Source organism: Hippocampus comes, unplaced genomic scaffold (assembly GCF_001891065.2).
Source record: "Hippocampus comes isolate QL1 unplaced genomic scaffold, H_comes_QL1_v1.1 scaffold36, whole genome shotgun sequence".
Taxonomy (NCBI): Eukaryota; Metazoa; Chordata; class Actinopteri; order Syngnathiformes; family Syngnathidae; genus Hippocampus; species Hippocampus comes.
Window position 1 is genome coordinate 30,724 of NW_017805695.1, and position 22,917 is coordinate 53,640.

The following is a 22,917-nucleotide window of genomic DNA, read 5'->3' on the forward strand; positions in this document are numbered from 1 at the left end:
ATTGTACAAATGAAAAGGATATTTTTGTTTTCATGTTTAGTATTTATTTTGGTAAAATGAGTATTTTGTTTTGTTTTTGTTAAATTAAGGGGAAAAAAAGACAGCTACTGTTTAACAAAGTTAAAGTAAAAATGTCTTATTTCCCTAAAAGGGCTATTTCTATTATTAAGCAGGCACAACTTAACAAAATAAAAGAGTTCCTGTGCCTCAACACAATACCTCTCATTATTTGCTGTGTACTGGCAAAGTGAATAATTGTTATTCTCATGCACCCCATTATTGGTTGGTTGTGAGGAGTGTTGATTTGTATAAGCTTGGCTTAACCAGACTAAATGGGCATATAGCCCTGCTCCCCATGACCGCCGTGCATGGGACCGGACCTTGGTCTTATTAAAATAAAAAAAAAAGTGGACCTACAGCATTTCTAGTTGAGGACCACTGATATAGAGTGTTCAATCAGCCTGCCATGCATTATTTTTGGAATGTGGGAGGAAACCGGAGTACCTGGAGAAAACCCATGCAGGCCCAGGGAGAACATGCAAACTCCACACAGGAAGGCCAGAGCCGGGATCGAACCCACGACCTCTGCACTGTGAGGTCGACGCGCTAACCACTGGACCTCATCTAATATAGTTTCTCAAAATATCATACCTTTATTACATACATTTTGCCAGTATCTTGAGCTAATCTAACATCCTTCTTCCCTTAGTATATCAAGGACTTCTACAACAAAACAGCGTTAAGCCGCAATGGAACTGGACTCAACGGGGAGACATTGACACTGATGTATTCACTCACCGTGTCTGTATTTGCAATTGGTGGTCTACTGGGTTCTTTGATAGTGGGTGTGCTGGTCACTCGCTTTGGCAGGTGAGACTTTTTTTAGCATCTGTTTTTTGTAAAGACATAATTAGTCATTATCGTCAGATAACAAAGTTATAGAACATTCAATAAAGAGTTATAGACGATACAGTATTTACCCAAAGCGTGATGAATGCACATATGCATATGAAACTGATGCCAGCTTGTGCTATGCTTCAGCGATTGTCCAATACGGTAGCATACCGGGTATGTCATTAGTTTGATACTTAATCGGATTAAACCTTTTTTCAGGGAATCAGAAGCCACTGATATTTGCACTATTAATGTTCATTAACACCTTGCCTAACAGAATGAAGAAAAAATAATTTTGAGTGGTGGGTTGATTTACTTGCTGCACTCGCTGATGGGTTGGGAGTCTAGGCTGTTAGTCTACAAAGCTAGTTTCGTCAATTTTCAAGCAGTGGGGATGTACAGTTGCTGGATAGAGACCGGGACTAGATGACCAACATTTACAACCGTTATCGTGACCTGGATTCAGAGTGAAGTTTCGGAGGAGAGTGTAACGGATGCCAGCTAGCCACATGTGACAGTATATTAACTAAACTTCCCTTCCCAACATGCATGATCCAAATAGGTTAACCACAAGTTTCACATCAAGTGTGAGTGGATACTCTTACACTATTTGGATGCATTTATTGAATTGTGTTAGTCAGTCTTAAGTAGCAGCATTACTTTACATCATTCTTTTTACTAGTATTTGTCATTCATCTATTGGCATTGTAAATTTGGATGGATGAAATATATTCTCAAGACAACAAATCAAAATCTCATCAATATCATAAAACATTTTCCAAATGATTGTGGAAGACGACTGTATTGTCGGTTCTGAATGTTGCATGCTTCGAATTACAGTACACTTTCCACATACTGCTTATTGAATTGCATATTTGTGGTGTAATTTCAGGAAAGGCACGGTGGTAAAAACAACAGTTCTGGTGTTTATTGCTGGTTCACTAATGGGCTTTAGCAGAATCTGTGGTTCACCTGAAATGGTCATACTTGGTCGTTTCATCACCGGGATTCACTCAGGTAACCTTCTCTTAACATAACGCACAACACAAAAGCATGATACGATTATGCTGCATAGCATATCCCATCCTATCGAGACATCACCTTATTGTGATGGAGGGGTTTGTGTGTCCCAATGATCCTAGAACAGGTGTGCTCAATTTAAGGTCCAGGCGCCATTTGCGGTCCACTTTCCAATTGTCCATGTCATACACTATGACATTTGACATGGCTCGCAAGGCTGGGTGAAAAAATAGGTGCCGCTACTACCAATCGATTGGTGTGTACTGTATAATGTAGAGCTTTTCTCGATATTTACATTTATTTACAACTAAAATAAACACACTTTCAAAACACTGTGGTGAATAAAGATAACTATTTTAGAGGCAACAATTGTTTCTTCCTCTTTCTGCTTTGTCAAGGTTCGATTTATGAACACACCACTCCAAAATCTCGAAATTCCTAAACAACCATATTTGCCTTAACACCTTGAACAGAAAGCTGTGACGGAGCATTTTTTTCAAAATAACTATCGAAAATATTAACTATATATAACTGTTTGCTTCATTGATTTCAGTGTGTTTAACAAATTAAAGTCAATCAATATGAAAGTGGCCCTCAAACGAAAAAATTTGGACACGTGTCCTTGGATCAAAATTGTCTAGAGCTATCAGTCACTGGCAGGGTCTCCCACGGCAACAGATCCTAGGTGACGGACCAGACGAAGTCTCACTTGGACATAGATCACCGGGGCCTTGAGGTTGGGCTTAATGGCAAGCGCCTGGTGCCCTGGGTCTGCACCCAAGGGGCCTAGCCAGTCACAACCCAAAAAGGCAACATAGGCCCTCCCCCTTCCCATTGGCTTATGACTGGTGGGAGGGGCCAAAGGGGTCAGGGCGATATAAGCTGGATCTAGGGACATGGAATGTCACCTCCCTGGCCGGAAAGGAGCCTGAGCTGGTGTGCAAGGTCAAGAAATGTCGACTAGATCTACTGGGCTTGCTTCCACACATAGCTTGTCCTCTGGTACCAGTTGTCTCGAGATGGGTTGGATTTTCTTTCGCTCGCTATCGAGCAGGTATGGGCATACTTAATGCCCTCTGGATTGTTGCATGTACGTTTGGAGGCACCCCGGTGGATGAGAGGGTAGCCTCCCTCCACTTTCAGTTGGGAGGATGGGTCCTGATTGGTGTTTATGCCTCTGGATCAAACAGCAGGTCAGAGTACCCACCCATTTTGGAGTCCTTGCAGGGTGTGCTGGAGAGCACTCGTGCTGGAGAGTCCATCGTTCTACTCGTGGACTTCAAATGGTATGATTGGGACAACAATCAGAATCCGAGCGGTCTTTAATTGCACTTCTGTGTTCAGACAGGGTGTCCACATATGCACTTGGCACCAGGACACCCTCGGCCACACTTTGATAATCGACTTTGTGGTCATCTCATTGTACTTGTGGCTGCATGTCTTGTACACTTGGGTGAAGGGAGGGGCGGAGTGATCAACTGATCAACACCTGGTTGTGTGTTGACTCAGAGGGTGGCTGATGATGCTTGTCTGACCTGCAGACCCAAGCATATTGTGAAAGTCTGCTGGGCACATGTAGCATCCCGTCAGAAGGAATTTGTCACGATTCAGACAAACCGAATCAAGTATTGGATCCCAAAAGTGTAGACACCAAACAAGGTCTCCGTAGCAAAAAAATGTTTTAATGTACAAAAATCGCACCGACAAAGTAGTAACATAAAGCGCTGATCAAAACAAGGACCAGAGAGCACAAAAACGAAGAACAAAAAGCGCTTGCACAAAAGGCAAGGGGGGGAAAACAAGAACCGAGAATACGAAACGAAAAACAATGTATCAAAATACACGCAAGCAAAAGCCGAATCACAAAACAAAAACCATACTTACAAAACCAATGGTACCGAGAGTTCAAAAGCGAAAACGACGAGGTCTATAGCAAAGAAGTCTATGAGCAAGGAAGCAGTAAGGCATAAACAATACTCCGACAACCAGCTGACTGAAGATGGGTCCTTCAATACAGAGTCCCTTGATAGATAGATTGGCAGCAGGTGTGCTATCAGAAAGTCCGCTCATCCTGCCACCTGCTGGCCAGGCCAAAACAGGAACGTGACAGAATTTGGACTCCCGCCTACGGCAGATCTCCACTCGTGTCCCATGCCTCCATTGTTAGCTGAAAGAGAATTATCAGGATTAAAGCAAACATCCTAACCTACCACTTGCCATCAGATACACTGTAAATCTTTCAGTAGGTTCTTGAGTTAAAAGTTCTGTGTAGGTGATTTTAATATCGAACGGGCATTTTCCATGTAATTTCGATCATGTCTTTCATGATGTCATGTGTCTTTCTCTTTACTACAGGAATCTCTCTAAGTGTTGTTCCAATGTACCTCGGTGAGATCGCACCAAAGAACCTCAGGGGCTTTCTGGGTCTGGTGCCAAGTATCTTTATTGGCACTGGAGTCTTTGCAGCTCAAATCCTTGGACTACAAGAACTGTTAGGAAAGGTACGCTTTAGAACCATAACTCCTGGTCAGTGATGAATTTTGGCATGTGTGACATGTATGGTTCAAGAGGGGTGCATTTCAGGGATGGTGGCATCACTCTGCCTGTAAATAAGAATTTGCTACCTGATATGGTTTTCTGCAGAGTAAAAGCTTGAACCTGTAGACATTCCTGCTTTTATGGGAAATTTGCAACCCTTTGTGGACGTGCCCTTGTGTCTGTCGATGGGCGTACCAGGAAACATGCATGGTGACTAAGTATCTCAGCATGTGCACAAAGCTGGCAAACATACACAGTCCATTGCATGGCATAGGTCATAAAGCCAATCTAAAAACAGAGCTCCTGTGCAGGCCGGTCATTTGGTTTCATCCTTGCCTTATAGCAGAATTGAAATAGGTGCTTTCTAAACAGAATTGTAACCTTACTGACTGTGGAAACAAAATAACAGCACAATGCGTTACAGCTTGGTAAAACACACACGATGCCTGTGGGGTAATAATAAATGACAACTAATCATGTTGTAAGTGCAGCTTGGGATGTTGACAGTGGGCATCCCAGCATGCCTAGCAGCATTTGTAAATACAGTAGTTGTTGTTGTGTTTATGTGTTCTGTCATTCATGTTACTTCATAGCGTAATTGTTGTTGAATATGTGTACTATTTATATTATATTACAGGTAGCGTAATTGTTGAATATGTGTACTATTTATATTATATTACAGGAAGAACACTGGCCTCTCTTTCTGTCTGTGGTGGTGGTGCCTACATTTGTCCAGTTGATGCTGTTGCCATGGTTCCCAGAGAGCCCCAGATACTTGCTGATTGAGAAGCACAATGTCCATGCCACCATCACAGGTTAGTGGGACACATATTTTTGCCTTATAAAAGAAGAACATGCTGATGGGTGATTATAAAGCACCAGTGGCTTAACTTTAGGGGCAGGATCAACCGAAGTGTGCAAGCGTGCACTGGACAGGGCACACTGGCGACGTGTATAGTTCTGCTGAAACATTTCATGAGTGGTAACATCGCAAAATATAGCCCATCAAATGCTCAGAAGCACATATTTAGATAGAAAATCTATTTGCGGGTGAAAGCTAGCGAGACACAGCCACCTGTACATTTTGTATTTTACAACATCCACAACCATATTCAAAATTTCATGTGCACTGTGGATAAAATAGGCTGATAGCGATTTTACAAGCAGCGCGAAAAGATTGCCATTCCAGACTGAATGGAGAGATCGGTCTCATTCAACCAATAGCTCATCGTCTTTACTCTGTGGTGTCCGAAACCCTCTGGCGGCGACCTAAAGCTGCCATTCCCGAAACGGGGACCATGACCATCATGTCGAAAGGAGCCGTGAGGCTTTGGTCTGCAGCTGGAGACCTCTCATCCAAGTAAATGGGACCTGGCAAGCGTTGTGTTCTATAGCTGTAGCTGGATGTGTCATCGACAACAGTATTCCCACCTTTTCTTGAAATTATTATAATTGCAATTGGACAATATATTTTTAAACCAGATTGCTTCAATGTTAACAAATACCATACCAAATTGTCTCTAAAACGCCTCTCTGGTGCTGAGTTTGCATGTTCTTCCCGTGCCTGCATAGGTTTTCTCTGGGTACTCCGGGCACTCCCGCATTCCAAAGACAGTTAATGGAACATAAATATGCATGGCACTCCAAAGAACACTCTAAATTGTCCATAGGTGTGATTGTGTGCATGAATGGTTGTTCGTCTATGTGTGCTCTGCAATTGGCTGGCAACCAGTTCAGCGTGTCACCCGCCTACTGCCCGAAGTCAGGTGGGATAGGCTCCAACCCGCCAGTGACCTTTGTGAGTATAAGCGAATTAGAAAATGAATGGATGGATGGATGTTCACCACAAAAGAGCCGTTCAAAACACTGACTTGTTGATATAAGATCTAACTTAGATGTTGACGTTTACATTACTTTCATTGCCAAGTAAATCAAGAGGATGGGATAGTGCTGATTGACTGTGCTGCTGATCCATTGGAAAGATGCCAAAACCTATGCTAGCACCAATGCCACCACCACAGCCAGGTTGACTAACACAAGCTGAAAACTGCATAAAAAGTCATAGCTCTCTTCCCTGTGCACATACATAATATTTTGATAGAGCTGAATTCCGAATTAAGTTTTTCTCATTCACGTTTTGTTTGTGCAGTCGGACAATGGAGCAAGTAATAAAAATACTGAGTCAAAAGAGGCCCATTAACACTAAATGAGATGGGGGCCAGTAAATGTTGCCAGTCCGTCATTCATCATTCACGAGTGGCCTGCCCACCCATCTGTCATCGTCAATCCATCATCGTTATTTTAACCACGCGTCAATCATCGCAAAATTACAGTTCATCACTGCTATTTTAAGTTAGTAAAAAAAGAAGGTTTACAAAGGGAACAGTGGTGATGGGCGCGTCAAGAAATTTCACCGGTCCGTTATTCGTCAGCAGTTGGCCTGCCAGTCCGTCAGCATCAGTCTGTCACTCTATCATTGTTACTTTAACCACACTTGGGCAAAATCGGACAATGTCTTTGCGGACTGTGGGATGTACTTTGGAAATGTATTTGAACGAGTTTGCAAAATACGTTTGAATGTATTGAAAATGTCTAAATTCTAAAAACATCCGTATGTCAATGTGGGAAAATGCTAAACAGAAATCATGCACCATGGACATAAAAAATATTAAGAAACAATGTTTACTTTCTTATTTTAAAATGTATTACTATAATTGGAACATTTTTTGCTTGCCCATGCACCATGTCAATACAGTACTCTTTGACATTGTTGGAAACATTTTGTTTTGAGCATTTAGCCTATATTTTATCAATAGGTTTGAAAGTAAAAAAGGAGCAGGATTGAAGAATGGGAACCGAGATTTAGCAGCCAATACAACCACAATTGATTAGTGATGTTTCCTGTAGGAAGACAAGAACGACCCACTCCTCCGCTTCACCCGAAGCGACCCCAGTGTAGTCACCCCCATGAACAAAGACGGCGCATTTCTGTCAATTGTCAGCAAAACGAAAGTCTGTCAATGACAGACTAGTTTGCGGTAACGGACGATAACCCATTTCCATTGGTGTTTAGGACATCCGTTTTTTTAAGTTTCCCGTCATTTGTCAGCAAATCCATTAGTGATGGACCTTCCATCAGTATTGATGGAATGCCCACCTGGACAATTAAACACTACCCCTCCTCCACACACACACGCATAGACACACACACACACACACACACACACACACACACACACACACACACACACACACACACGAGAAAGACAAAGTGATGCCGCTTGGAAGCTGTCATCGCCTTTAGTATGATAAGGCCATGTGACACATCTGTCACCACTTGCCAAGCACATATGGCACCTGTTCAGCTTAAATTTTACTTTGGGATCTGTACTAAACTTCCAGAAGAATTTGTGCTATTTGTGGTACAGTATTGTTGTGTGATGCCCAGTTTGCCTTTCCCTAGCTCTGAAGTGGTACAGAGCCAATTGTAACATCCAGGCTGAGATTGAGGAGATGCAAGAAGAGCAGCGTTCCTTGTCATCACTGGAGACACTGTCAGTGTGGAATCTGCTCCTTGATGACACAGTTCGCTGGCAGGTCCTCAGTGTGGTGGTCATCAACATCGGGATGCAGCTCTCTGGAATTGATGCTGTAAGGGGTTTGTGTGTGTGTGTGTGTGTGTGTGTGTGTGTGTGTGTGATATATATATATGCTAACAAATGCATTCATACAAGCCATATTTTTCCTCATAGATCTGGTTCTACACCAATGACATATTTAAGAACGCAGGGATCCCTACACCAGAGATCCCGTACACTACAGCAGGCACAGGAGTAATAGAGATCATTGCTGGACTCATTGGGGTATGCTTACATTTGTATGCAATCAAAACATTGAATTCATTGAAAAAGTATGTTTTCCACAAACATGTTCTCCTGTAGTGTTTCACCATAGAGAAGCTAGGGAGGCGGCCTCTTATGGTTGGAGGCTTCACCATAATGGGCATCTGCAGTGCTGGCATAACATTCACCCTAATTTTACAGGTGAGCATGTTTGTTTCCTTGGCTAAATAGGTCAAACTGATACTGATGAATGTTTGTTGGCCCAGACTATGAATCTGTAGATTACTATTCTGAAAATTTGTGTTTTTGGCGGTCCGGTGGTCGACTGGTTAGCACGTCGGTCTCACAGTGCATTGGTGCAGTTTTCGATTCCGGCTCTGGACTTCCTGTGCAATGGCAGGTTGATGGAAAACTCTAAATTGCCCTTTGATGTGAGTGTGAGCACAGATGGTTGTTCGTTTCAGTGTGCCCTGCAATTGGCTGGCAACCAGTCCAAGGTGTAACTAGCCTACTGCCCGAAGACAGCTGGCTTAGGTTCCAGTGACCCTTGTGAAAATAAGTGGATTAGAACATAGATGGATGAATGGATGGATGGATGAATTTACATTTCGATATTTCCATTTTTAGAACTTTCGATGTAGATAACGATGTGTATATAGTACACAGTTGTCTTGGAAATAACTTGAAACTCATGAAATGTGGCAGTCTCTTGGCCTTCCGTCTTCGAGTGGGGTGGCGGGTCCAAACTGTTGTTTACTTCTATGCACCAAACAGTAATTCAGAGTACCCACCATTTTTGAAGTCCTTGGAGGGTATGCTGAAGGGTGCTCTCCCTGGGGACTCCCTTGTTCTACTGGGGGAGTTCATTGCTCACGTGGGCAATGCCAGTGAGTCCTAGAAGGGGCATGATTGGGAAGAACTGCAATTTGAAACTGAGTGGTGTTTTGTTGCTGGACTCCTGTGCTTGTCACAGATTGTCGATTACAAACACTGTGATCACCCATGTCCCGGGGGAAGCAAGGGACATTGAGTCCAAGAAGACCATGTTGGGCACCTACATTGTTGACTTGGCTGATTGGCGCTATGGCTTTAAGGTGGTTGGCTCCTGTCGTGGCGGCCCTGAACCCGCTGGTGGAAACCGGCGGTACAAGATGTCGTCAAGCTGAAACAGGAGCCCTATTGCGGATTTTTGGCCAATGGGAATCCAGAGGTAGCTGACGGGGTACTGGCTGGCCAAACGGAATGCAGCTTCGGCGTTCGCCAAGGGAAAAACTCGAGCATACAAGCGGCCGAAATGAGTTTCCTCCGAACGGTGTCTAGGTTCTCCCTTAGAGATAAGGTGAGAAGTTCAGTCATCCTGAAGGGGCTCAGAGTCGAGCCACAGCTCCTTCACATTGAGAGGAGCCAGTTAAGGTGGCTTGGGCATCTTATTAGAATTCCTCCTGGACGCTTCACCACTGGCAGAAGGCCATGAGGCTTGGTAGAGGGAAGTCTGGACTTCCCTGCTGAAGCTGCTCCCCTCGCGACCCGACCTCGGAGAAGCTGAAGAGAATTAGATGGAGGATGAGATGAGAAATAAAATTGCTACACAACTAGAAAGTTGCTCCTCAAATTAAGCAATTGATTTGCAAAACGGTTCTGCGAAATATTTAGAGCCTTGAAGGCATTTCTAGCATCAAAGGAACTTGTAAACAGTTCAAAACATAAAAGCTGACTACCTCTCAATTATTACCAGAGAGGATAAGAGGAATTATCAGTCTTCTGGGTGATTCTGAGGAGCAAGTGTCGATTGAGGGCCCTTGCCTTGACGGTAGTCAACGTCTCCATGTTAACCTTCATTTGCTGCGATTGATCAACTTGTTTAGGTATTGACAGGTATTTAAATAGTTTAGCGGGGATCTTGGAGAGAACAAATGAGGAGCTAGAAGGAACTACACAAATGGACAAAGCACAGGAAGTCCTGATGAGATAAAAATGTGCAATAGTGCAGAAGTACTCATTCATACCAGAAGTTGTAAATTTGCATTGTGTCAGTGGTACATTCGTATTTTATTATTGAAGGCCACACGCCAAGGAGAAGGAACAGAAAATGCTGGATGTATTGCAATGTTTTTCCTATTTTGTCACGTTCTGCTTTGTCCTTTTTTTTTCCTCCAGACTCATTTATCTTTAATGCGTTATGTGAGTGTCTGTTGTGTCGTCGGCATCATCGCTGGATTCTGTATCGGCCCAGGCAAGTTGCTCTTCACTACATGTTGATTGGAAAGTTGTCAGCGGAAAAAAAAACATTTCCCATTGTTGACTTTGGGCCATATTTTGCCATGTGCAAAAGACGGGAAACGCTGCACAGGTGCATGCTTATTCGGTTATGCAGATTCTCTTATCAATTTGATCTGTCATTTGATCACTATCCAAAACATGCATTGCTGTGTAAACACATTACAGGTATTCAGACTAAATTAGTTGTATTGGTTTTATTCCATATAGCCTAACTGACACCACATGACAGAGATTTGAGCACATAATTCCGGTTAAGTGGTTGACACATTGCTGAGGCTCTTCACGTCGCATTATTCCTATCAGCGATAACAGATTGCACGTACATTCAAGAGCTGTCACATCAATCACCACTCGTCCGCAGTTACTGCCTCACTTGAGTCAACATTCACACTTAAACGTCCCGTCTTCCTTTTCATTTGGAATGTTCCTTAGTTCCTTTACTCTGTTATTTTTTTAAAGACAACACAGCCACACTACAAACAAAGCAACAGAAACCAAAACAAATGCCAAAGATGTCAAGCTTAGTTCACTTCAACAAAAATCGATGGAAAGTGCTTGTCTTGCCAATTGCTACAATATCAAGGTAGTAGATGCAAATAACACAAAAATGCATCCGTGCTCACGCTGAAATAAAGACAACAAGCTGGTCTGCAAATTGCGGCATCCACGTAAAATGCATTTTCATGTGCAGGCACAGCTGATTAGCTAACTGCCTGCTGTAGTAGTAGAAATATGGCCAATTATAACTAATTAACCCACAAATGTGCCAGATAGCTACTGATGCAAACAAAGGTGCGCACTTCTCATATAGTGGAAGAGGAGTGAATAATGGTGGATGCCGCAATACCTCCCCCCAAAAAAGGCCATGCTATGGGCTCTATTTTCGTAAATAGGTGTGAAAACCAGCACATCTTTGTGCAAGTGCAAGCCTCCTTCAGTGTGTTTTGGAAATTTACCAGACCACGCTCCACTATGCTGAGCATTCCGGTGGACCAAGGGTTGTCCTTGAGCCCCTGGCATGAGTTGGCCCTCCCACACGATAGGAGGTTGACTGGTTAGAACGTCTGCCTCACAGTACAGAGATTGTGGGTTCGATTCCGCCTCTGGCCTTCCTGTGCTAAGTTTGCATGTTCTCCCCGTGCCTGTGTAGGTTTCCTCCAACGTTCAAAAAACATGCAAGGCAGGTTAATGGAGCACTCCTAATTGTCCTTAGGTTTGAGTGTGAGCACAAACGGTTGTCCGTCTATGTGTGCATTGCAATTGGCTGGCAACCAGTTCAGGGTGGACTCCATCGACTGCCCGAAGAATAGACTCCAGCACACCCGTGACCCTCGTGAGGATAAGCGGATTAGAAAATGAATGCCTGGATGGATTTCTGATCCTTTAGTTGTTTTCAAATTAGCCCTGAAAATCCCTTTTATATGGAGTGATGATGTTGAGCCAAAAGAATTGCTTCCGTGAGTGCTTCGACTTCAGATGAAATTTGGATTTTAACTTATCAAACTTGGCCACAGTTATGATGTTACACGAAGCCCCAAAATGTGGTTGATGCACATTTGTCAATCACTTGATCACAAATAAAATCTTCTCTATTGTCTCCAAAGTCACACGTCCTTGCAAGTTTATTCAATCTGTTCACAAAACTCTTTCTGAGGCGCAAAAAATTCATTTAATTTTGTTACTGTTCCTTTGTAATCAAGTTCATCTCCTGTGTTCGCGAAAGTGAAGAAAATGTCCTGTACTTTGGCTCCTGCCATATGTAGCAATCATGCTCATTTCTGCACAGCATCACGAATTCCTCACGAGGTTAAATAGTTTAAACCTACTTCTCCACTTCTGTGAGCGGACGCCGACAGTGGCTGAGTTGCACAACACATCAAAGGGAGCTTGGGCGGTAGACTGAGCACCATTCTTTCTTGTCGTCTTTTCTTCTCTTTGCCAGATTTATAAGATAAGACATGCGCTGCTGGAGAGGCAGCCACTCAGGGGGCGCCATCTTAAAAAAAAAAAAAAAAAAAAAAAAAATTAACTGGATGTAACAACTTCTCAACTTCTACGGGTCCTTCCATTTACTTTACTTTGAATTAAATAAAATCCTCATTGCTTTTTGTTGTGTTTTTACCTCTTATTAACACCACTGAGCAGAATGGACTTGCACCGTTCTAATTCCCACTTTTTTCCACACTCTTCTGGGTACACGTCATATTCAAGTAGGCCCATCACAAAATATATTCGTACATTCAGGAATGCTATACACTACAGCTTGCTTGAGAGGTTTTCTCATTTTTTTCTATTCAAGTATGGTACACACCACAAACGAACTGCCAATGTGGAGTACCGTATTTTCAGGGCTATAAATCGCTCCTGAGTATAAATCGCACTAGCCATAAAATGCATAATGAAGAAGAAAAAATATATATGTTTCACTGGAGTACAAGTCGCATTTTGGGGGGAAATGTATGTGATAAAATCCAACACCAAGAACAGCCATGTCATTTTGAAAGGCAAATACAAATAAAAACAAGAGGCTGAATAAGTGTACAATATGCTAACGTTACATGGTGCATAAACAACGAACTGAGAAAGTTCCTGGTATGTTCACGGAACATATTAAGAGTTATTCAGATAACTATAGCATAAAGAGCATGCTAACAAGTTGACCAAATCATCAGTGTCACTCCAAATCACTAAATCCAATGAAATTTTCATTGTCACTTGTAAAGAACTCCGCCAACTCTGGGGGTACAAGAATCCGCTTCCTCCTCTCCATTGCTTACATCAGAGTTATCGTCAGTTGTTTTACCGTAAACGTGGAAAGTATCAACACAGGCCTACAGCACCTTCTTGCGGTTTAATGTGAAAATAACATGTGAAATGATATAATACAGTATATTAATAATTTAACTCATAAGTATAAACTTCTTCCTTTCATAACTTTGCTGCTGTGAATTGGGAATTTCTCCATTGTGAGACTAATAAAGGATTTCTTATCTTATCTTATCTTAAATCGCACCCTCAGCCAAACTATGAAAAAAATTGTGATTTATAATCCGGAAAGTACGGTAAACATTCCTGACTGGCAAATTCATTTGAATTTATTTACTTTGAAACATATTAATAAAATCTCGGCTAAATGCCAAAAACACAGCATTTTTTTCCCATAATGCCACGGGGTACTGACTTGTGCAAACTGACTTGTTTTTAATGTTTGTCCAATATTATACCAATAGGTTTTAAATGAAATAAACATTGTTTACTAGTAATTCTTATGGTTTTATACTGTCAACAGTGCTTAATTTCCGGTTGCCATTTTTTCCCATAATGCCAGAGAGGTATTGACTTGCACATGCATAGGTCAATTCCCCATGTCATTAACGTACAAGTAACTGCACCCTGGCCCTCCTAACCATCACAGCTGCAGCACAAACATGACGGGAATACTGTATTAGAGTAATACCACTGTCTAATTTTTGTAACGTGCTACATAACTACTCAGTGACATTATCACAAACTGCCAATATCATTTCCGACTGTTGGCAAAAGATGGAGCCACCATTAGCAACAGTCTCTAAAAATTAGCTGGCAACACTCATCACAACAGATGTTCTGGTTGACGCATGTGTTGTTTGTGGTGGGAGTGAAAAAATGTTCAGAAAACCAGTTTGCAATAGGCAAAAAAATGTGCACGCTTTCTTTTGAACAACCATTTAAGTAACAAATTGGTATTATTGGAAATGCAGCCAATTTTTGATAAGGCCAATGATTCCCAAGCTGTGAATCAGAGTTCTGGTATTTTTTCCATCCATCCATTTTCCACTGCGGGGGCAACAGCTTGAGCAGACTTCCCTCTCCCCAGCGACTTCTTCCAACTCTTCCCGGGGGATCCCGAGGCGTTCTGGGAGACATCTCTCCAGTGTCCCCGGGGCCTCCTGCCGGTGGAACATGCCCAGAGCACCTCACCAGGGAGGTGTCAAGGAGGCATCCTAATCAACCACCTATTCTGGCTCTTCTCAACGTCGAGGAGAAGCGGCTCGACTCTGAGCCCCTTCCGGATGACCAAGCTTCTCACTTTATCTCTAAGGGAGAGCCCAGACACAGTGCGGAGGTGTCGCTTGTTATCGGGATCTCTTTCTTTTGGTCACTACCCATAGCTCGTGACCATAGGTGAGGGTTGGAACGTAGATCGACCAGTAAATTGAGAGCTTCGTCTTTTGGCTCAGCTGCTTCTTCACCACGACAGACTGACACAGAGTGCGCATCACAGCAGACGCTGCACCGATCCACCTGCTGATCTCCCGCTCCCTTCTGTCCTCACTCATGACCATTTCAGGCAAGATCTCATCTCCAACCTAAAGAGGGCACTCCACCCTTTTCCAACTGAGGATCATCGTTTCAGATTTTGAGGTGCTGATTTTCATCCCAACCGCTTCACACTCGGCTGCAAACTGCTCCAGTGAAAGTTGCAGATCCCGGCTTGAAAAAGCCAACAGTACCACATCATCAGCAAAAATCACTACTGAGGCCACCAAACCAGACCCCCTCAATGGATTGGCTGCACCTCGAAATTCTGTTCTGAAAGCTTATGAACAGAATCGGTGACCAAGGGCAGCCTTGGTGGAGTCCAACCCTCACTGGAAATGATTCCGACTTACTGCCTGCAATGCGAACCAAACTCTAACATCGGTGGTATAGAAACCGAACAGCCTGTATCAGGGGTTCGGTACCCCATACTCCCGAAGCACCCTCAACAGAATTCCCCAAGGAATGTGGTCGAACGTCTTCTCCAAGTGCACAAAGCACATGGAGACCAGTTGGGCGAGCTCCCATGTACCCTCGGGGACTCGGCTAAGGGTGTAAAGCTAGTCCACTGTTCCACGGCAGGGACGAAAACCACACTCCTCCTCCTGAATCTGAGACTCTGTGAATCTGAGATGGGCCCTCCTCCCAGCACCCCTGAATAGACCTTACCAGGGAGGCTGTGGAATGTGATCCCTCTGTTGTCAGAGGCACTCTCCCCGATGACCACGCGATGTTGCGGAGGCATGTCAACCAGGACAGCCCCGCAACATCCAGAGCCTTGGGAACTTTGGTCAGATCTCATCCACCCCTGTGGCTTTTCTGCCGAGGTGATAGGAGAGCCGTCCACAGAGTCCTCAGACTCAGCTTCCTCTAAGGAAGGTGAGTTGGTGGAGTTGAGGAAGTCTTCGAAATATTCTGCCCACTGACTCACAACGTCCTGAGTCGAGGTCAGCAGTGCCCTATTCCCACTGTACGTGTTAATGGTGCACTGCTTCCGCTGCCTGAGGTGTCGGATGATGGACCAGAATTCCCTCGAAGCCGTCTGGAGGTCGGCTTCTGTGGCCTAACTGAACACTTCCCACACTCGAATTTTTGCCTTGGCAACCGCTAAAGCTGCATTCCGTTTGGCTAGCCATTGACCATCATTTGCCCCTGGAGTCCCACAGGCCACATAGGCCTTATAGAACTTCTTCGTCAGCAACAAAACACCGCTTGAGTTCTGATCGGGGGGCCGTTCCTCCCAATCACGCCCTTCTAGGTCTCACTGTCATTGACCACGTGAGCAATGAACTCCCCCAGTAGAACAAGGGTGTCCCCAGGAGAGCACTCTCCAGCACATCCTCCAAGGACTCCGGAAAGGGTAGGCCCCATGGGTGTAGGCCTGGCCACCAGGCTCTGGCCAGCGAGCCTCACCCACAGGCCAGGCTCCAGAGGGGGGCCCCGGTGACCCACATCCGGGCAAGGGAATCAAAGGTCCATATAAGGGGTATTTTGAGTTGTGCTTTGTCTGGTCCCTCAACTAGAACCTGGTTGCCATGGGTGACCCTGCCAGGGGCATAAAGCACCAGACAAATTAGCTCCTATTATCATTGGGAGACAAAACCCCTCCACTGCGGTAAGGTGACGGCTCATGGAGGGGCTGGTATTTGTTAACACACCTAATTAACACGTTCCTTTAATTTTCAATAAGAAATCAGAGTTGTGACTGACTGCAATGAAAAATACATCCATCCATTTTCGAATCGGCTTATCCTCACAAGAGGTTGGAGACTTTGAGGAGTTGCGTTTGCAAGGGTGGTTAAAAAATAAAAAATCCTTGGGGCATGGTCCCGGGGACTCTTGAAAGATGGGACTGCAGGGTGTGTTCTAACTCCAGAGGGAGCACACTCCTCAGCTTTTCTGGTAAGGCAAGCCAAGGCCAGTTTATTTGTAATGGGCATTTCATGTACAAGACAATTCATAGTGTTTCACAGAAAACATGAAACCAGTACAGAACGATCCACCCATCCATCCATCCATTTTCTGAACCGCTTTATCCTCTCCAGGGTCGCAGGGATTGCAAAAATCATTGAAAATAATTAGATCAAAATGATGAAAACCAAGCATCAGTCTAGAAAATTAAAAGACGTCCAAATGGGGATTAAAACGAGAATAAAAGATAAACTCACAAGAATGCTGCGGTCAACAATGTTTTCACTCCCCATTTAAATGAATTTGAAGTTTGAGCAGACCTCAGGTATTGAGGCAGTAAGGCCTATTCGAGGGATCTGGAGAGGGAGTTCATCAGGAAGTCAAAGAAAATTAGTTGGATCGTTGAATGAATTTATTTTTTTTAATTTGATTTGTTCATTTCAAATATTTCACATTTTTGTACATTTTGTCAATGTTTTATTGATATTGAGAATGGAAAATGTGACTTCCAATGCATGTGTTTGCCTCTTGCAGCGGGGGTTCCTTTCTTGGTCACTGCTGAGTTGTTTAAACAGTCCCACCGCCCTGCAGCCTACATTGTGGGAGGATCTCTCAACTGGCTTTCCAATTTCACTGTGGGCTTTGTCTTCCCCTTCTTACAGGTGAAAACGCTGAACTAATGTAGAAAATTTAATGTAAATAACAAAAAAAAAAAAAACTTTTGATTGAAAAACATTCATAAAAATACATACAGAAGACAATGGACACTCTCTGATCTGATCTGTAGACTTTTATACCGCAAGGAACCATATGTAGCGTATATAGTTTTTAATAATGGAAGTGGAATTCTTAATAGAGGACTAAATTGCCCATCAGTGTGAGTGTGGATGTAGCTCTCTTCACAAACACACCGACACAGATGGTACTTTGGAATGGGCGTTTCTTGCTATTATCATACCTTGCACACGCCTTACACACACCGTAAGAAGTACGGGGCAAAGGTGCAGATACGAGTGACCACTGCAGCTTGTGAAGGCAGACAGGACAAATCAAATAGTCAGCATGAAAGTGTAATTCTCGAAAAGACTGAACTTAAACTGCACAAAAAGTGTTCTCCATCTGGCAATGTGGTGGAGTCGAAGACCGGCTTAGGAACAAGCAGCTGCAAATCACTTGCTGGTTGGCTCCAACACACTTGTGTCCAAATTGCAATCACACACACATGCACCTGTGTGTGCACACACACTTGCAGTTTAAGGGGGCAGTGCATCGGGTCATAGGGTCTGCGGACGTGTCAAGTTGATATTATTTGTAACAAGATAAGCACAGTTTTTACTCTGAATTGCCGTCATTTTGCAAGTCACACCATTTACATCTGTTGTCTTTGACCCTACCACAGCATACATTTGCAAAACCATGTTTAGTTGTTTGCAACCATTGTGAGCCCTCATTTTCAGTTTTCTATTTCATCCAACCCCTAGATGTCAGCTGGGTCTTACTGCTACTTGGTCTTTGCCAGCATTTGTCTGTCTGTGGCCGTCTATGTCTACGCAGTCATACCTGAGACCAAAAATAAGACATTCATGGAGATAAGTCGATTGTTCTCCAAGAAGCAGCCTGTTGTAGAGACCCAGTCCCTTCTTCTGCTGGAACAGCTGAAGCTGAAGAAGATGAATGGCTACGGAGGTCTAGAACATCATTCACTGGAGTTTGAGAGCTCTTCCTTCGTACCTTAACAATAGTTTAAATTTGTACTCAGACTCCAAAATACTGTTGTCAAATGGTTTTAATGTTTGTTGAGAAAATATGACATCAAGGTTTGTTTTTTTAAAAACTGACTGTACACTATGCATAGGACTGAACCTAAAAATGTTGCTTAACTGGAACAACCGACTGCTTGTGTGATATTGGGTGTGTGCAATCCATGTACAAAAACACAAATTAATCCATTTATTAAATACTGCATATATGGTACACATAACATAAACTGCTGTTATTGGGATTCCAGTATTGAATGTGTGTTATTTGACTTTGTCTTTTTAGCAATCATACTGTATAGCATTATATGAGCTACTTTAGGAAATATGTAATTGATAGTATATTAAAATATATGTACAGATATCTTGAAGCTGTGGACAAGCAAGATGTTTTTAACAGCGCTTCTTATTTTGTTCAACCTTTATTTGGCCGGCCCCGTGGTTCAGAAATTCCAGTTGCGATGTAGCAGATGCATCCGTGTATAAAATTACCGATACCCTAAAAAAAACCACCACTGCTGCTAATGTACTGTAGTCAACCTGTTCCCTGTTTTCAAGAGCAGAATGCACGAGGTAGGCTAAAAGCCTGGGCTGCCAACTAGCATCGGTCTAGTTGGCTTCAGCCCTCAAAGTGTTTGGGGAATGAGGTTGGAGAGGAACTTTAATCAATCAAATTGTATTTAGATAGCACTTTTCATACAAAAAAATGCAACTCAAAGTTCTGTGCAACTAACACAAGCCAAAATACAACATATGAGGGGACAATGCATACACAGATATTTATCCCCACTAGCATGCCTGCACTCATGCATACACACATGCACACACATAACTTGATAAACTATGTTACAAAAGACATGGCAAGGTACAGAGAAACCATATGAGGATTTTTCCTCACATGGCGGAGAAGACACCTGTCTGAAGGGAGAAATTGACTTTATTTAAAATCTGTTCCTCAAAGAATCCAAAAAATGTTTTTAAAAGTGATTGTGGGGATTGGATCTTAGGGACAGGTTGTCGGGTTTATCTGGGAGAAAATTCGACCAAGTGTCCTTGCATCAACCAGAGCAAAACTTTCCAGTGTTTCCGTCGGAAAAAATGACTGTCCGGGTTCATATATTTTGATGAGCTAAAAGACAGGGTCTCATGTCATTGGTTTTAATTCTGTCTGCAAAGTCCTCACTGAGAGTATCTGTGGGGACTTTTAAAAATTGGAGCTGGTTAAAAGATCAAAGGTGGAGGAAAGAAATCTGGAGTTGTGTTTATTAACTTTGATGAGATTGGAAATATAGGATGTTCTTGCCTGTTTGATTGTTTTATTGTAGCATTTGAGTTGTTCACATAATCTCATAGTGAATTGTGAGTTTCCTTTTTCTACTGCATTGTCTTTTTGACCTCTTCGTAAAATAATTTCTCCACGGGAGTACAGTCTTTATTTTTTATAGTTTTGGTTAAAAGTGGAGCTACTGAATCTAATGTTGATTTTAAATTCCTGTTAAAATTATCAACAATAAAATCACAGGGCATAGGTCAAATGTCAGCAGGAGTGCCCTTTAAAATCTGCATAAAATTTGCAGCGACCTCAGAATTTTGTTCATGTTTCCTCACTTTTCTCACATCGCCCGTTTTAATCATCAAGAGGCCCCTCTTGATGATTAAAACGGGCAATGTTAAAATATACATGGTAATAGTCTGACACACCCAGGTCAACAATAAAGGACAGGCCATAAGTTATCATCAGGTTGTAAGTTATCATCAGGTCCAAGGTGTGTCTTCGGTTGTAAGTCAGCTGCGAGGCATGCTGTTTAAAATCCAAACAGTTTAAAAGGTTTGAAAATTCTCTGCACAGTGGGTCCAAGATGTCGTCAATGTGCATAGTAAATTCGCCAGTTATTGAAATTCTCTTATAAGTGGTATGTAAAATCAATAAGAACTCTGAAAACTCGAATAAAAGATGTGGAGGCCTGGGGAGATCTATAGACCGTGAGAGAATAGGAGGATGACTAAAAACAAAGGCATGGTTTTTAAAAGGTTAATGCTCCTGCTGTACCACTAGTCGTCCTCGGTTGGACAGAACTTTAATATTCTTATATGAGTCAAAGGAAACCCTGGTCTGATTAGTCTGTCAGGAGTTCTCCGGAACAGAATCGGATTCCACAAACAGACACAAATAAGAGTTGACAAACTGTTCACTTACAAACATGCAAGACCGACAAAGTAGTACAACAAAAGAGGCCGGTAACCAAAAAAAAACAAAAAAAAAAAACGGACAAGTCCAGAAACCAAAAACGTTATAAAAAGACAAGAACAAATATGAACGTAAATCGCTTCTCACAAAAGAACATGTATAATATTAATCAAGAATAAGACAACAACAAAACACTGCTTAAATGAGGCAATACAAAACGTGACGAGAGATCACGAGGCAGAATCAAGAAACGGCTAGAATGAACAAGCACTTGGTATGAATCATGAAGAAGGATGGATAATCCGACAGGTAGTCAGATGATTAGAACGCATAACAGGTGCGCCGCTGGAGGAAACGCCCTCCACTCCAGCAGGAACTGGAACAAAAACAAAAGAGAAACATGACAACTGCCTGCTCTAATCAGGCTTCCATCCTTCAGTCTTGTGGTTGCGATATCAAACGTGAAATACTCAGAGATTTTAAACTCCCCAAAGACTTAATAACAAACATTTTGTTGCCCAAAGACTTTAAGTCCTGAATATAAATAAAAATATCATTAAGATGTAAAAATGTTGAATGTTTTTCTTGTTAAAAAGTGTTATAGTGAAATATTTAAATTGTATTTTGTTGTTGAAAACACACTAATTAGCATATTGATGGTATTTTGTGAACTAATACAAATAGAACACATTTGATGTTGTTTAGCAGATAGGTATTATTTTACGATTTTTTTAAACTTGTTTTTGCTGTGACATTGTTTCCTGTTTGTCTTCTTTTAAAGTTATATAAATTCACTGACCTGTTTTGTCAGCCACTGCTTGCTGCAAACAAAGTTCTTGTCCCAGTCTGTTCTTGACGCGGATTGGCGTGTGGCTTCGCCGACGACTAGGAAGGGCTGGGCCCGCCTGACATACTGACGGAAGCTCACGAATGGACTCACTGGACTGACGATGCCCGCTTCTGATACCTGAAATGCTCTCCTACACACGAATGAAATATGTTTTGCTCATGAACACAACTGAAATGTGCTCTTGCACAATACTGAGAGTCCCTCATCCACACAAATGAAACACCCATACACGTGATTTTATTTTTTGATTTAATTTTTTGAACAAGGTGTCTGTGGCTAAAATCATGTCAGTTATGTCACTCACAGAACGAACAAGTCCACCATTAATATCAGCAGGGTTGCATGTAATTAGTGCACAGGTGCTCATGCGCACTGGGTACTAAAGAATTGTATTTCAACTGACAGCAGAGAACAGCTTTATTAACATTGTTTTTTAGTCTGAAAGAGAAAAGATTTTAAAGGCATCAATTTGCCTGAAATTTAAAAAAAAAAATCCTCGTTTTTTTTAACATTTTTGACCAACTTATGGCACCATTCCGAAAAATCAAATAAATCAATAAATGATAATAAATTCAAATTCACTTCAGCAACATTAACTCAGGAGCAGAATATATAAAACACTTTAGTCTACAAAGCAAAAATGAAAAAAACAATTTGTGCTTTTGTTTTCTCTTTTTTATTATTTTTTTTTTAATCAAAATCAGGAAATCGGGATTAATGGCTACGATGAGCACGTTTTGCAGTGCACAACTTTTCCAGCAGGGGGGGCGTCCCACTATTCCACTAAAGCGGGGGTCAGCAACACACGGCTCCGGACCCGCATGCGGCTCTTTAGCGCCGCCAAGTGGCTCCCTGGAGCTTTTTAAAATGTTTGAAAATGGAAAAAGATGGGGGAGTGAAAATATATATTTTTGAATATGGTTTCTGTAGGAAGACAAACATTCTTAACATTTTCCAATGCTGTAAAAATATGTCGAATAAATATTACATTTCAACATTTCTGTCAATGAAGATTTGCATCATAGCCTGTGACACACATTTCAATGAGCAGAGCGGGATGCCAGGCAGGTGGCTGTTGTAAGAAGAAACAGCATTTCATGTCCAATTCACCGAGGGAACTGGCAAAGAATAGCAATCTGAAGGACCGAGAGAAGTATTTTAAAACGGTACACATCAGCTACAAAAGTTAACACGCTGCAAAAGTGTGTCCCGTGCCTCGTTCATCTTAGCCGTCATTATGGCTGTTGCTCATTATGGCATGCGTGTGTAAGTGCGTGCGTGCGTGTGCGGTCACGGGTCGATTGCAGGAGGCTGGTTGATCGAAAAATAGAGCTTTGG

General features: G+C 42.5%; 1 protein-coding gene across 1 annotated transcript in view; it reads left to right on the forward strand.

Annotated features, from left to right (window-relative positions):
- Window positions 1–19,428, forward strand: part of slc2a15a (solute carrier family 2 member 15a) — a 24,384-nt gene extending 4,956 nt beyond the window's left edge. Inside the window, exons 3-12 of the mRNA XM_019882253.1 lie at window positions 710–870; window positions 1,787–1,911; window positions 4,270–4,415; window positions 5,135–5,267; window positions 7,916–8,103; window positions 8,205–8,315; window positions 8,394–8,495; window positions 10,452–10,527; window positions 17,319–17,446; window positions 18,266–19,428. Coding sequence (XP_019737812.1) covers window positions 710–870; window positions 1,787–1,911; window positions 4,270–4,415; window positions 5,135–5,267; window positions 7,916–8,103; window positions 8,205–8,315; window positions 8,394–8,495; window positions 10,452–10,527; window positions 17,319–17,446; window positions 18,266–18,520 — 1,425 coding nt within the window. The 3' untranslated portion in view covers window positions 18,521–19,428. The remainder of the gene's footprint in view (window positions 1–709; window positions 871–1,786; window positions 1,912–4,269; window positions 4,416–5,134; window positions 5,268–7,915; window positions 8,104–8,204; window positions 8,316–8,393; window positions 8,496–10,451; window positions 10,528–17,318; window positions 17,447–18,265) is intronic.
- The last annotated feature ends 3,489 nt before the right edge of the window (window positions 19,429–22,917 follow it).